The 16756-nt window shown below is 46.6% G+C and overlaps 1 protein-coding gene across 1 annotated transcript in view; it reads left to right on the plus strand.

The window, feature by feature from the left end:
- Msr-110 overlaps positions 1-16756 on the plus strand; it is a 68642-nt gene that overhangs the window by 32980 nt on the left and 18906 nt on the right. Inside the window, exons 3-4 of the mRNA XM_070533997.1 lie at positions 1931-2023; positions 14560-14649. Of these exons, the coding sequence (XP_070390098.1) occupies positions 1931-2023; positions 14560-14649 (183 nt within the window). The remainder of the gene's footprint in view (positions 1-1930; positions 2024-14559; positions 14650-16756) is intronic.

Genomic DNA, 16756 nt, shown 5'->3' on the forward strand with positions numbered 1-16756 from the left:
CGGGCCTTTTTTTTTCTTTCTTTTTTGATTCGGCCTTCTATCCCGAGATGTGGATACATACATGGAATGAATTTTCGATGATGGTGCTTAGGCCTATTGGAGGAAGAGAATGAATGGGATAAAGTTTATTAATCGTGATGGATGCCGGTCTCCTGCAAAGGATCACAAGCTCCGGGTACCTTTTCAGGTTACACGTGTTGCCAGCAGGCGTCCTCCAAGCCTGGGTGGTCCCAGACAAAGTGACACGTGGAACGGAAACAGAATGTGCGGGACGCCTCCCTCATTCGTGTTATCATGAACGGTTGCGTAGCCGCATTTCGACTTCTACCTTCTCCAGCTTTTTTTTCTTGCAAGTATAACTAACCTCCGAAAAGTAAGCGAATCAGAAAGAAAAAAAAATCGCTCCCCCCCCCCCGCTCTTTCCACCCCATTGTCTCTTAAAATGTAACAACCATATCGGCACCGTGACGTACGGAAGATGACTGAATCACGTTGAGAAGACGTGAACAAAAATGAACGAAACAGTGCCTCGAGACAAAATGTTTATCACGGAGATGGTCGAGGTATTCCGCGGACAGGAAACACGGGAGATGCGAAGAGCCATGACCTCATTGCGTTGTCTGAAAATTTCTTTATTCGTTCGGAGAGTCGTGCACCAGCATTCTCGCAAAAAAAAAAGAACGTAGTAATAGTAAATGTTCTCTAAATGGCTGCACGGCTGTGGCCGTGTTCGTGAGCGCGGTCCTGGCGCGGGAGCAGCGGCCGTGCACGCCGGGCTCCCCGCCGAGCACTGCAGGCTCTCCCGAGCGAGACGCGCTCGCTGACCTCGTGCACTGCGCGCCCAACAACGCATGCACGGCGGACGCGTGCACTGCAACAGGTCGGACCGCGGCCGGTTTCTGCGCGTGTGAGCCGCGAAGAAGGGTGGCCGCCATGATCGCGGGGCCACTCGGCCGTGGAACGGGAATAATATCGCGCGTGTGTACGGCCCCGCAAATAGCGCCGGCACATTTGGAGCCGAGCGAAATTATACGTATAGCCCCCCCCCCCCCCCCCCTTCTTTTGTGGCTGCGCCGCCGCGTAGCCCGTCTAAACGGCCGATTGAAACTGCGGGTCTCTTTCTTTATCGCACTCTCGTTTCGTGTCGACGACCGCGCGGCGCCTATTGTGTACGGGCCCGTGCGGTCAATTCAGCGACCGAGCGCGTACGAACACGCAGTACGTGCGCGAAGCTTTCGCCCCAGAAACGGAAAGCAAGCCCGCGCGGCCTTGGTGCGCTATGAGATATTAAACTTCTGGAGGTGTCAGTACGTCATAGTACACGGGGGTGGTCCGTTCGTATAGGGCACCGAAGCTCTGCCATACTTCCATTTCTAGTCCCTGTAGTCTCGGCCGCGTTAGGGACGTCGAGGGTATTCGAGTAAGGGTTAGGATACTGCATTACCAGGACCCTCCCCCCCCCCCGCCCCCTGCCACCTCTGTAAGTAGGAGGTATAGGGAGCCTTATCAGACTTATCAGACATTTGCGGAAGATTGAAGGACAAGTGTATTGCTCTTTGTTTCTTGTAGCAAAATGTAACCAAGGGGCGGCTAATAATCGAACGCTCCATCCCTCTCTATTAACTGCCGACGTTTTCCTTTAATCTGTGGTTTGGTGAAGATTTCACATTTCTAGCTTGTTTTGTTGCTTTCCTGTGACCGCTCAAAAGTGCACCATGGCTTTAAGGACACGCTGTAGCACGCACCATATATATGTCAAACCAACTAGCCTGCAGTTTACGTTCTTGCGCTATTAATACTATCAGTAACCGCTGGAACGATTATGATACGCGCCGCTGCTGCATTCGCGCATTCAAACACTTCTGTCATACAGTATACAGCGTGATTTTCGTTTTCGCTGCACTGAGGTCGCGTTTGTCATGTGCCGCAGGGAAGGGCCGGTGACCTGTCCTCGGCGGCCAGCGGCAGCGTCATCTCCAAGCTGCCCATGCCTCTCAAGCTGCAGCTGGATCCACTCGCCGGGGTAAGTCGGCAGCGTCGCCCGCGCAGGATGTGTCGCACGACCGCCCGACATGCCCGCTCGGCTCCTCTCCCATATCCCCACCATTCTTTCTCCCCTACTCTTTTTATCCATTCCCCCCCCCCCCCCCGTACAGCGCTGTGGAGGTGCTCTCGCACAAGAGGCAGTAACGGCGCTGTACTTTTCCCTTTTTTCTTGTAAAATCATTCACACACACACCACGCAGCGCTGAAAGGACCGCGGTGCGATGGGCTGCCGTCTGCGGGGACGAAATGGTGGACGCGCAGGCAATCGCGTCAAAAACTTGAAACACATGCACACGGCAGAAGGGCGTTTTCGCTGAATTGGGTGTGGTTCATTGCATAGGGCGTTGAAAGACGCCGGAAGGAGAAAAGGCCGCTGAAGTGGCCGTCGATCCGCAAACTGGTTGGACTTGCCGCCGGAAAGGTGCCTGGACGAGTGCGTCAATATGCGATTATTGCCTCGCAATCCAAGCCTGCGCTCTTATCGTATGCATTTCGGTACCGCTTCGCTATGGCTTGCAATACGTCACCATATATATAAGCACCATGTTGGTGAACGGCGAGCAGCTGCGTCCATGACGTCACGTGCAAGCTATCTATAGGTTGCGGTGGAAACCAGTGCCCGTATTTACAACTTTTACAATGATAAGCGCTCTCCGCGATTGGCCGCCGCTGCAGCGATCGTCTCGTTATCATGCGGATGGCTTTCATGACTGGCGGATGCCCGGATGCTGGCCAATGAGGAGACACTCTCAGATAAGTTTTCGGAATGCGAGCCAAAACTCGGTGTATAAGCTCTCCGTCCCCCACTCCCCAATCAGAGTGGCATATTGCAGTTGCACAGATGTCGACAAATATACCTTTCTCTCTGTCTAATTACCTCGGGCAAAATAATACGTCGCCTCGATCCACCGACTTCGCAAATAAATGTATTTTGTTGCGGCTTAGTTCGCACAATTACTAGAAGCATTTCATTGCATTACCGCATTAAAATGTATGCCTGCGTTCAGAACCAATTGGACGCGGCGTGGTCGCAAAGTCTAATCGCCGCTTCCCTAACGTCCGTTGCCGGCACAAAAATCGGCCGACGTTGCCGCCGAAACCAAGACGTGCAAGCAATATCGCCTAACGTGGTACCAGTTACGAATTATAAAGTCTCGACACGCCGCGATAGCGGAGCTCAAATGAGTCGGCGGATTCGTGCTTGTTTCTACGGGGACCACCTAATAACAGACCCTGTCCGACGGCCTTTGTCGCGAGCGGGCCGTTTTCGTGTTCGTACAGAAGAAACGTCATTTGCCGGCGCCGGAGTGACACGCCTCTTTGATCGAATATGCCCCGCTCTCAGAACCGACACGTCGGACAGAAATTGTCTTGGGTTTGAAAAGTAAAAGACAAGAAGAAATAAAGAAAATAGGGGAGGGGGGGATCGGGAATGTTACCTGGGCCCTGACATGCTGGACAGCTCGAAGAGACGATTGGGGGGGAACCGCCAGCAGATTCCTTATAGAAACAGATCGAAGCGCGAGACCGCGAACCACCGAGGAAGGCTCGCCATGGGCAACGGGGACACGGACAAGCCACACAAACTGCGATTGTTTTAGCGCTCGTCACGCACTACTTGTTCTAGTTATCTTTCTTTCGCACATGCATAAGGAAACAGGCTAAATTAAGTTTAAAGGCAATCGTGAATCGCCACTTGCTAACATTTAACGAGAAGGAGGTACCAGAACCCAGATGGAGAAGACAACACCCCCGCTATTCTGTCTGCGTGTTCCCCCCCCCCCCCCTCTTTCTCTCTACTACTTGCTCAAGTTTGAACCAATGCCAAGCTGCCCAAAATACCGATAACGCCGAGCGGCCATCGCATAAGAATAGCCGTTTGCACTCTCCCGTGATACCTGACTGGATACCCATTGCAATTTTCAGCGCATACGCATATCGTGTTACTGAACAACTCGCATTCTGCCTTGACCTTTGGCCAAAGACACCACTGCTTGAACTGGCTTACTAGCGTGTAAAATGTGCTGAGAGACTGGAGATGAAAGAGATTGTTTTGTACTGAATGAACACACGTAAGAATGATATTGAGGTGAAATATACACGAAAGTTTATTAAGAATATTTGGCTTTCTGTTTGGAACAACGCCTATCGTACACACATCGCTTCGGATGTACAATTGTTAACTGTAGGAAGAAGCGTCCAGAACAGTGAGATGGACGAAACCTGTACAGAAAGAAAAAAAAAACATAGGGCTTTTGGTGTGGACGTCATCGCAGGCATTTCGCTTGCGCCCCGATAGGGGGGAAAAATGTCTTCAAAACAAGTCAAGCTTTGCTTACCAGTGTACGTACCTGCATTTCTTCCTAAGATGTTGTATTTTCATATGCTTATTTTTTTTCCCCTAACAAATAGATTTTGCAGATGCGCGCATCTCTTTTAGCTGTTATCGTTGATTTAAGTCATGTCATGTAATTTTTTTTCGGTAGAAGTAATCAAAAGCTTTTTTATGCGAATGCATTATATGCCCCATGAAGCGGAAAATCCGGCGTCGGGCATCAACATCAGATGGTACCAAAACCCACGTGACCAAGTGGTGACGTCACGTTCCCGGCGCTCGACCTGCTGCGGCTCGCACCGCGAAATCCCGCAGTGAACAGCCACGGCGTCGGACGGGCACCTTAGCCCACACCAAAAAATTGTCGTCGCCAAATTCGAAAACTGGGTTGACGGACGTCCAAAACCGACCTGGCCCACTCCCAAAATTTACTTGAGCCACCCCCAAAATCGACGTTGCCCAATTATAAATCTGAGTTGACCCACGTTCAAAACCGGCCCACTCCCAAAATTTGGGCGGTCCAGCCCCCAAATTTGGCTGACCCACACTCCGAATTGACTTTGCCCAATTCGAGCACATGACCGAGTGAAACGTATCGCGCGGAAGAGTGATACTGCTTTCGCATTCAACGCACGCAAGGAGACATAAGTGCTCCTGTAACTTCTTTACACGGATGTCGAAAGATAACGACGTTGGTTACATCTTAAACGCGCGTTTTCTATTAGCGCAGTGTGTCTTAGTCAGCTCACGGCAGAGACGAGAAAAAGAAATTTGAAAAGAACGAGTGGAGGCACATTGTGAGGCTTTTCCACAGCGTCCAGTCGTGTAGCGGCCGAGCTGACGTTCGCGTCCGCTACGCCTGAAGGAACATGTTTGTTTTTGTTCGTAGAACATGTTGGGAAAAGTGAAGCAAGACGTATATTCTCTCTTGAAGGCTAAATTTCAAAGCTTTAAAATAAAAGGCGACACCCTCATCGTGACGAGCACGCTGATTTGACACCGTTTCTAAGTGGCGTACTTATTATATTAAGCGCGTTGCTTGTGACAGTAACACTTTTCAGCGCAGTTTTGATCCGAATAATAGTTTTGCAAAGCTATGACTCCAAATCCGCGCTAAATTATCTGCTAAGACGCTATGCAGGACTGAAAAGCGCGTATCGTAAAGTGCGAATTTACGCTGTATTGCTATAGGACGTGATTACAAATGACGGCGCAAAGAAATGAGCGCGAAGTCACTGCCGTCCATACCTGTCTCTTTCGTTGTCAAAGTCTGTTGGTATAAAGCATTTGTTAGAAAAACAAGCATTATCTATCGTCACAAAGTTAAGAGCGGACGCCTTCTCACAAAAGCATACCGCGAAAAAAAAAAAAAACTCCGAGCACATCTGTCTTGGTCAGCACTCAGTTGCCTTCGATTAAAAAAGGAGTTATGTATCTTGACTGCCGATAAGGGGATTCATGCCTTGTATGTCGTGTCCCCCCCCCTTTTTTTTATTGCTTTGTTCTGCTGTTTTTTTTTTCTAGCTCACAGCACACATGCGTGATTTCCTGTGTTATATAACTACTGTTCGTCCAAAAGAAAATTTATTTGCGAGTCAGCGCTTGTTTTCGTCATGCTTCCACTGCCCCTTGTCGTTTGCGCTGTTCACTTTCCTGCAAAGATGCACCAACTTGCACAGCTAGCAATACTATCGCTCGTGCCGTTAGATGTAATCACGGAATGCATTTTCATACTTGCACTAGCGCAGCAGCAGTAATGAAGGCGTTGCGAGCTAACCACGGGCATCTGTTCCCCCACGTCGCCGTCTTCACAAAAAACGAAAGAGCGGTCTGTTCGAGCAGTACAGGGATTAAGCGGAGAAAAAGTAATCGTGTTGCACAAAACAATGGTCCGGGTCCCAAAGCTATTTCGACAGCGGCACGGAAATGAATAAGTACCTCTAAACGCGCGAAGGAATTACGCACCTGTGTATGACTGTTGCACAGACCGGTTGGAGATTCAGGAGAGACCACAGCTTAATAGTAGCGAAGGCTATTTGCATTGCATATCCCGTGTCGTGAGTGCGTTTCCATCAAGCTTGGTGCTGCTTCAAGGACTGTACATGTACGGTACAAGTTTCGTGGCCATGAATGCCATGCGGGAAGGCGTGCTTTGTCCGCCGTATAGTAGGCAGGCGTGTCCCTCACTCCAAAGCGGGCAGTTTGCCCACAGGTTGTAGCGCAGAGAAATGGCGCTCGTTATTTGTGTGTGTGTGCGTGTGCCAAGTTAGTGGTGCGCTTGGCTTGCCTTTTTTGAGGCGGTTTTGTTCTTAATCGTTTGTTCGAACACGGTGACCGACTAAGTGACGCCGCCCGCGACACTCGAGGCTCGGCTGGCCTGCCTCGAGAGCCCGATCGGCAGGTGTTGGCACGTGCACGAGTCGTGCAGTGAACTGCAATTCAGCGTTGTTTGAGATTGCTTTCAATTGAATGTGTTGCGTCTAAGGGCCAGACAATGAAATCTTCCTTACCTCAGTAAGGAAGCCTTATTGCAGTGAGGCTACCTTATGTCACTCTGAAAGGTTCCTTACTGAGGCGCCCTCGGTGAAGGCTTCCTTGGTGCTTCCTTGGTACTTCCTCAGCATAAGAAGCCAAACAATGAAATCTTCCTTACCTCACTAAGGAAGCCTTCATTGGGGTGAGGCTACCTTATGTCACTCTGAAAGCTTCCTTACTGAGGGGCCCTTGGTGAAGGCTTCCCTGGTGCTTCCTCAGCATAAGGTAGCTCCAAAGCTACCTTCATGCGTCCTTACGCCGCTCCTGGCCCTGAACGAGCGCTTCACCTCACTGCTTAACCACGTGGCATTCGCTTGCGCATGCGCACTGTCGCCCACCTGCGGAGAAGCGCGAGCACGGTACGTCTTGCCAGGCATGTTCGTTTCAGTCACGCGTGCGGCATGCAAGCATTGCTAGGCGTTGCTAGGCGTTGCAAGACGCCGGCGTGTCAGCGTTGCTGGAGCACATCAAGTTTTGCACTGTAATGCGCAACTTTTTTTAAACTTTGTAAACGAAACTAGAAGAAAGCGTCCACGCTTCTCTATATTAGCTATTCAATTTAAAGATTGTGCGACGATACAACATTTTTAATAGAATAATGGTGTTCGCGGAAAGATTTGAAGAGATAATCTCGAACCCAGGCACGCGGCAACCGCTCCTTAGGTGAGGACGGGTGAAGGGAGCTTTCAGAGTACGCTTGCTTCCTCCATCGGTCCTTCGCTGTAAGGAGGCCTCACGTAAGGTTAGGAAGCGTTCGAAGGAAAGGAACTAGGGGTGTGCGAATATTCGGAATTTCGAATACGAATCGAATATTTTCCATATTCGAAGCGTATTCGATCCGAGAAATGTCCTCGGAAATTCACGAATATCCGAGGACGGCCGAATAACGGTGGAAACGGCGAATATTCGGATAGACTGCGAATAATTGAGCAATTAACCAATTGTATGCTTGCTCCGCATTCTCCTAAGAACATGTTTATTAACTGAGAACTTCGCATGATCCGCTCATTATCTGTATGCTCTGTTTCAGTCTATCTGCTTCAGGCATTCTTTTCACCAAGCTTTATAATTCCAATTATTTTGGAATGCCCCATTGCCTTGAAGGTTGCAAAGGCAACTCAGGGTTTGCTAACATTGATTCAAAATGTATCAAGGCTCTTTGTGCGGAGTGGAAATTTGATGAAGTGGCCAGCCTAGGCATGTTTCTTGATCCGCGCTTTATGGCCACAGTTCATCAAGCATCTGGTCAGATGATCTGGCTGAAAAACCTTGTGACAAGGGAGCTCCAGGAAGCCGTCGTGGAACACCGTGGGGACACCGCCGTGCCAGCGTCGACTTCGTGTCCACAGGTGGCATCGAGTGTATGGAATGCTTTTGACGATCTAGTGATGAACAAAGAGAAGACACATTTGGCATCTGCCCCTGAGAGGGAAGTTACAGACTACGCGCAAAAGCCTCTTCTGGAAAGGGGCATGAATCCTTGCGAGTGGTGGCAGTCCATTGGCCGCTTCAGGTACCCGCTTTTAAGTGCACTCGCCCGGAAGTACTTGGCGATCCCTGCCACTTCAGTTCCTAGTGAAAGAGTCTTTTCTACCGGTAGAAATGTGACAGTGCATAGAGAGCGTTTACTTTCTGGCCATATTGAGCAGTTAATTTTCCTTCACGACAATCTGTAACAAGCGTTTTACCTGACTGAGGGCATTACCTGAGTCCATTATCTATAATTGAGTACCTCTTTAATTTGAAGCAACCTTGTAAAATGCAATGTTATTTTTAAAAGGGTAATAAAGCTATTGTTACCTCTCTTGCAATTTTTTAATACTACACATGTATTCGATATTCGATTCGATATTCGAAGAGAGTTCTTCGCCTTATTCGTATTCGATTCGTAATCGAAAATTTCAATATTCGCACACCCCTAAAAGGAACGTTTTATTGTTTGGGCCAAGCTACCTTCATGCGTCCTTACGCCGCTCCTGGCCCTGAACGAGCGCTTCGCCTCACTGCTTAACCACGTGACGTTTGCTTGCGCGTGCGTGCTGTCGCCCACCTTCGGAGAAGCGCGAGCACGGTACGTTTTGCCAGGCAAGCTCGCTTCAGTCACGCGTGCGGCATGGAAGCGTTGCTAGGCGTTGCTAGGCGTTGCACGACGCCGGCGTGCCAGCGTTGCTGGAGCACATCAAGTTTCGCACTGTAATGCGCTACTTCTTTAGGTTTAGTAAACAAAACTAGAAAAAAGCGTCCACGCTTCTCTATATTAGCTCATCAACTTAAAGATTGTGCGACGATACAACCTTTTTTTATTGAAAAGTGGTGTTCTGGTGTTCGCCTAAAGCTTTTAAGAGATAATCTCGAACCCAGGCATGGCGGCAACCGCTCCTTACGTGAGGACGGGTGAAGGGAGCTTTCAGAGTATGCTTGCTTCCTCCATCGGTCCTTCGCTGTAAGGAGGCCTCACGTAAGGTTAGGAAGCGCTCGAAGGAAAGGAACGTTTCATTGTTTGGGCCTAAATGTGTCCAAATAAACCAGTATTTTGGAGTAGCATTTGAGTGAACTTCAAGAGAGTTTGGTGCATTGTGCATTGCTAGTTGGTACATGGTATTTAGAACGAAAGCAATGCAGAACGCTATAGGCGAGAAAGGGCGATAGTTCCTTTTGCGCTGTTTCGGTTTTGAATGCCAAGAGAGAAATCTTTCACCGCGTTTTTTCCTATGTTGTTTTGTTTTTAAGGCGAAGCTCTCGCATACCAGCACCGCATAGTGTACGGATAAAGTAGCCGTTAAATGTCATCTATACGCTTTTAAAAACTTCGGAAAAGTTCAGCTATACCCACACGCTCCACTAACGATTTTATTGTTTGCACCACACCATAGTACACGCCTTGTTTATGTAACCTTTGCGTGGCGCAATATAAACAACTTAATCCTGTTGTTTAGCCGGTTGGCCTATGTTGCTTAGCGCTACTACTTCATCACTATGCGCTGTCCAATCACAAGCATGCACTCACACATGCGCAACCGGACTTGACTTTCTCTCTCGCTATCGGATAGCGGCTGCAGAGGTTTCGGAGATTCGCGGAGCTTATTTCAAGTTCGGCTACGGACGTGCTTGCTTCTGCCGAGTCTTTCTGTGTAGCCCTGATATTACGAGCGATCTCAGAACAGCTGGTGCAGTGGCTGCAACTTATAGTCGCGCCGTAGTGTTTATTTGTTCATTCGAGCGGACGAACAAGGAACGAAGCTGCCCACTAAGCTAGGAAGAGAGTACATTTCACTGTGCTTGCGTAGTCTAGGCTGTCTTAATGTTACTGCGCGAAACGCTTACGTCTACATGGGGAACTGAATTCGAGGGTCCGCTACGCCACGACGTAGCGTTGCCCGCAGTGCACACATTAAATCGTTCTCCTGGGCAGGGTAAGAGACATGGAAATAATATATTCGGTGCAGAAACAGCCAAAGAACTGGGTATGATATCTGCAAAAATTTGGAGGTTGTGGAGTAATTACAATGGTCATGAATTATTGCTAAAGTGGTACATAATCCAACGCCAAGTAAAGCGCACATAGCCGTTCGCAACGCGGCATCCAGCGCAGCAGTCCTATAGCGTTCCGCGCACAAACACAGCTCTTCGTTGCCCGAGACGTCAGTCGATGGAATGCCGTCGTCCTGCCACCGTTGTCGTCATTGACGTCATTCGGATGTCGTGCCGTCGTGCACGTCCTGCCACCGCCATCGTCATTGCTATGCCATTTATTCCTTCATTCTATTAAAATCATAAGCTAGAATATATCTATCAATTCTCATATGCCTATAACGAATTTTTTTTTACATTACTTTTTCTTGTTGTTATGTTGAACTACCCGGTGCTTAGCCAGTCTCCCAGAGTGGGTATGTGCCACAAATGCACGGGCTCTACATCTATTATTGCGTGGTATATGACGATGATGATGATGACTACGACGACTGCAGAGGACGCGACGTCTACCCACTAAGGTAGCTTTACCTAGATTCGGGAGGCGCAGGTAAAAATGCACCATCGGTGTAAACTATGAAGAGCTAAATAAATGAAACCAAGAATATAGCAGACAAGAAAGCGTGTGGTTGAACCGTCAGACGCACATCTATTAAGTTGTGTGTATGAATGAAAGGGAATAAAGAAGTCTACTAAAAAAGAGACAGAGAAAGCTTTTCTTAAAATATCTTCATTTCATATAATTTCATTTACTTTTTTTTCATTAATTTAACTTCATTTCAGTTCTCATTTGTGTGGACAATCCCGCTCGTGGGTCTGTGCCATGTTGAAAAGGAATCATCAACAAGAACCTTCCTCTGATGTTATACCGCCCCACCTAAGCCAAATTTGATGGCGATGATGAAACAGAAAATGGGAAATGAAGGATAAGAAACTTGTATACGAGCGACATACATACATACATACATACATACATACATACATACATACATACATACATACATACATACATACATACATACATACATACATACATACATACATGCATGCATGCATGCATGCATACATACATACATACATACATACATACATACATACATACATACATACATACATACATACATACATACATACATACATACACATACGTACGTACGTACATACATACATACATACATACATACATACATACATACATACATACATACATACATACATACATACATACATACATACATACATACATACATACATACATACATACATACATACATACATACATACATACATACATACATACATACATGGTTTCGTATATATAACTTAAATCGAAGACCCCTAGAATTCTCTTACTTGAAGTCGTACGATTCTTGGCCGATTTCCCACAGTGGGTACACCGGGCAACGGTGTCTGCGGTCGTCATGGTCACTGCCATAATTATAGTGACGAGAACCGCTGTGGCCGATATAATCGGCCATGATGGAAAGCTGAAACGAAATATGCGAGCTCGTACGGGTAAAAGCAGACAAATTCAGGCTGGTACTTGCAAACAAATATGCAGCCTTAGAACAGAGAGATGATGATGACATAGAGCTAATGAATGAAACCGTAACTAGGTTGGCTTCAGAGGCAGCAGTTGAAGTGGAAGGCAAGGCACCAAGGCAACCAGTAGGTAAGCTCTCCCAAGTAACAAATGACCTAATAAAGAAACGACAAAGTATGAAATTGTCCAACTGAAGAGATCAGATAGAATTCGCGGAACTGTCAAAACTAATCAACAAGGACAAAATAAGGGATATTCGAAATTATAACGTGAGAAAGACTGAGGAAGCAGTAAAGAATGGACGCAGCATGAAATCAGTGAGAAGAAAACTTGGTAAAGGACAAACCAAGATGTATGCACTGAAAGATGAGCAGGGTAATATCATCAGCAATCTCGAAGTTATAGTAAAAGCAGCGGAAGAATTCTATACTGACCTGTACAGTACCCAGAGGAGTCAGGATACCTCAATTACAAACAGTAATGAACAGGATACAGGAACTCCTCCTATAACTAGCGATGAGGTCAGAAGGGCCCTGCAAGCCATGAAACGAGGGAGAGCGGCAGCAGAAGATGGAATAACAGTCGATTTATTCAAAGATGGAGGAAACATAATGCTTGGAAAACTGGCGGCTCTTTATACGAAGTGTCTATCTACTGCAAGGGTCCCAGAAAACTGGAAGAATGTAAACATTATACTAATCCACAAAAAGGGAGACGTTAAAGAATTGAAAAATTATAGACCCATTAGCTTACTCCCAGTATTATATTAAATATTTACCAAAATAATCTCCAATAGAATAAGGGCAACACTGGACTTTAGACAACGAAGGGAACAAGCTGGCTTCAGGAAGGGTTACTCTACTATGGATCACATCCATGTCATTGATCAGGTTATCGAGATATCCGCAGAGTATAATAAGCCTCTCTATATGGCTTTCATAGATTACGAAAAGGCATTTGATTCAGTAGATATACCAACAGTCATAGCGGCATTACGTAATCAAGGAGTACAAAACACTTACGTAAATACCTTGGAAAATATCTACAGAGGTTCTACAGCTACCTTAATTCTACACAAGAAAAGCAGGAAGATACCTATAAAGAAAGGGGTCAGATAGGAAGACACAATCTTTCCAATGCTATTCATTGCGTGCTTGGAAGAAGTATTTAAGCTATTAAACTGGGAAGGCTTAGGAGTAAAGATCGACGGCGAATATCTCCGCAACCTTCGGTTAGCCGATGACATTGGTCTATTCAGCAACAATGCAGACGAGTTACAAATTATTGAGGACCTTAACAGAGAGAGTGTAAGAGTGGGATTGAAGATTGATATGCAGAAGACAAATATAATGATAAATAGACGGGCAAATGAACAAGAGTTCAGGATCGTCAGTCGGCCTTTATAGTCTGTGAAGGACTACGTTTACCTAGGTCAATTAATCACAGGGAACTCTGATCACGCGAAGGAAATTCACAGAAGAATAAAAATGGGTTGGATCGCATACGGCAGACATTGCCAGTTCCTGACTGGAACCTTACCATTATCACTGAAAAGTATGGTGTACAATCAGTGCATTTTACCAGTGCTGACATATGGGGCAGGGACTTGGAGACTGACAAAGAAGCTTGAGAACAAGTTAAGGACCGCGCAAAGAGCGATGGACCGAAGATTGCTAGGCATAACGTTAAGAGACAGAAATAGAGCGGTTTGGATCTGAGAGCAAACGAGTATAGACGATATTCTAATTGACACCAAGAGAGATAAAAAATGGAGCTGGGTAGGTAATGTAATGCGCAGGTTAGATAAGCGTTGGACCATTAGGGTTACAGAACGAGTACCAAGAGAAGGAAAATGCAATAGGGGACGACAGAAGACTAGGTGGAGCGATGAAATTAGGAAATTCGCGGGCGCTCTTTGGAATCGGCGCAGGACAGGGCTAATTGGAGATCGCAGGGAGATCGCCTTCGTCCTGCAGTGGACATAAAACAGGATGATGATTATGCTGCTGCTGCTGATGATGATGATGATGATGATGACGACGACGACGACGTATACATGGAAAGCCGTCGCAGTGCGGAATCGGGGCAACCGGTCTGCACTGAGTGAGTCCCCTGCAGCCGACGCACGCTGTGCTCTACATGAGCGACTATGCAGATCACTCTGTTTCCCAACATTTACGTTTGACTAGCAAGCTGCTGAGGAGGAGAACACCCAGCAGCATCGCGGTGGCATACTCAAAATTTCGTCGCGCTGGTTAGACACACATTTCTGCGGGCCCCATGTGGGCCTCGCGTTTTTTTAGATGGAAAATGACTCTTGTCCTTGTGTGCACTTCGGTTTATGTCCGCATCTGTTATATTGCAGAACCATCTAGCCAAACCCTTTACGTGAGACTTCTGGGCCTGTGTTCATTCACAAAGCCTTTCAGATAGAACGGGTCGTATAAGAACAAGTGCCAGCCTATCATGATGTCCATCACGTACGATTAGCGAGTATGAATGGCCGGTCACTACCATGACGAGTGAGAAACTTTCTGAATTGCACCTCTGGTTTGTATGGAGTGATGTACGCGAGCGCGGTTCGCAGAGTCATGGCCAGGTCATGACGTGCTTTGTGTGTCTTCCGCAGCAACTACTGAGAAAGAACCAGCGGGCCCAGGTGAGCTGCGTGGTGGAGAAGAAGAAGGCCAGCGAGGTGATCGCCCACGAGCCCCGCACGGTGCGTACATATATATATATATATATATATATATATATATATATATATATATATATATATATATATATATATATATATATATATATATATATATATATATATATATATATATATATATATATATATATATATATACCACATTGTTTTATTTGAACACTTTTTTTACAATCGCACGGAAAACATAACTCAATTCGGTCTGAACAGGCGAATTACCTTAAGAAATGGACATTGCTTATCAGTGGCAATGAAATTATTATTATTATTATTATTATTATTATTATTATTATTATTATTATTATTATTATTTGTGCGACAAATCTAAATGTCCCTGTGGCTAAATATAAAAAAGTCTCTAATTAGCTCTTTAATTATTCACTTTAGGGCGTATGTTGCAATTGCGATGTCCAGCAGTGGTGGACAGAAATCATGTGTGCTTTGCAGAAACCCTCAGACTATTATTTACGCACTTTAGAGTTATATAGTATATTTTGAGAACGGATATCCATCCTCGAAATATACTAGTTGGAATCAAGTTGAAATCAGCTAGCGCAAAACAGGGGCAATTGGATATCGCTGGGAGAGGCCTTCGTTCTGCAGTGAACAGAAATGTAGAAGTGTTGACGATGATGACTCATCCTCCAAGTATACTTAGCATGCATTGGTGTTCTAGTTAAAAGAACGGACTGCATACCGTGTGAAAAATACTCATATTTGGAAAATACCAGAGATGTGGATCAAATTTGCGAGAGAATAACTGGTTGCTTAGTAGTTAATGTTTAACTCACTGCGAACTTCAAAATTCAAAGCGAACCATAGAATGCTGTCACAAACATTCAAGCAGTACCATTGTGTTAACGTGACTGGTCTAACCGTTCTGATATACGAGAGGAAACGTCTGTCCGCATCGTAATGCACCTATAACCGAAAAACTTTCAATGTTAATATCTTCGTAAGCCACCCTCTAGTATGTCACTATCGTCAGTCGTGCAGAGCAGTAAACGCCGCTACGATTTAAAAATATTCGAGCCGTACTACGTCACTGGAAAGAAATTCTAAGCGCGCTACTTTTACGGACAGTTTTTTTTTTTTTCTAAAAAGTTCCAAAGCCAGTTCACGAGCGACAGCGCCTCATTTACGGGCCCTGCGGCCGTGCTTGATTGAACAACGCTGTCCGTACCACTCTCCGATACCTTCGTGGAAACGGAAGCATGAATCAGGAGAAGCCTCCAGCACGCAGCCCGGTATTTGAAAGATCCAGTAGAGCTCGCGCTGCGGCGTCGAAACTTTCGGCAAATACTGCGCCGGTGAGCCACGCGCCGCGATCGGGCACTGGGCGGCGGTGACCTGCTTTCCTTGCGAGCGGCGCTTCCTTACCGCCGCCGGCAGCGGTGATGCGTTCTCTCTTCCGGCAGTGGCCTTTCTCTCGCTCCGTCCGTCCCATCCAAGGAAAGGTGCACAGAGAGCGAGAGCGAGCGTTCCCATTTTGGGGCTCATTTTCGTCGACTGCGACGCCGTCGCGTTGCTGATCCGCTTAAAGCCCCTTGATGGACACAGGTCCGCTATATCGAAACAATCCGTCTCTCTCTCTCTACTATCTCTCTCTCTTACTAAATAAAATGAAAATAAAGGAAGCAGGTTTGCGCCTTATTTCGCCAACTCCGCGCAGTGCAGTGAAGTAGACGCGCGTCGCGTCAGCCAATCGGAACCAAGAAGCATAGGAGTGTGCTCCAATTATTACACAGTCTTCGCTGCGTACCGCAAGAAGTTTCGGCTTTTTTTTTTCTTCACATGACAATGAGGAAAAGGATAATATCGCAAGATAGAAAAAAAAAGAAAAATAAGAGAGGAAAGCACAGTTTGAGAAAAGCAAGTACGAGAGAGTTAAAACGAGTTCATGAGGTGGCACGAGAACTGCTACGCCTATAAGGTTACTCCGTCTGCATTTTGACTTTATATGTGACATCATGATATCCATTGCGCCCATTGGGCATGTTCTTCGAGCTGGGAAAATCGGCCCCGCTTGTTGGGGCTTGTTGTATAGAGCCGGTTTCGAGTTTGGCACCCTTTGTTGTGCTTGATGGTGGCGTGGTTTAACTATAACCAAAAC

The sequence above is a fragment of the Dermacentor albipictus genome, chromosome 1 (assembly GCF_038994185.2).
Source record: "Dermacentor albipictus isolate Rhodes 1998 colony chromosome 1, USDA_Dalb.pri_finalv2, whole genome shotgun sequence".
Taxonomy (NCBI): Eukaryota; Metazoa; Arthropoda; class Arachnida; order Ixodida; family Ixodidae; genus Dermacentor; species Dermacentor albipictus.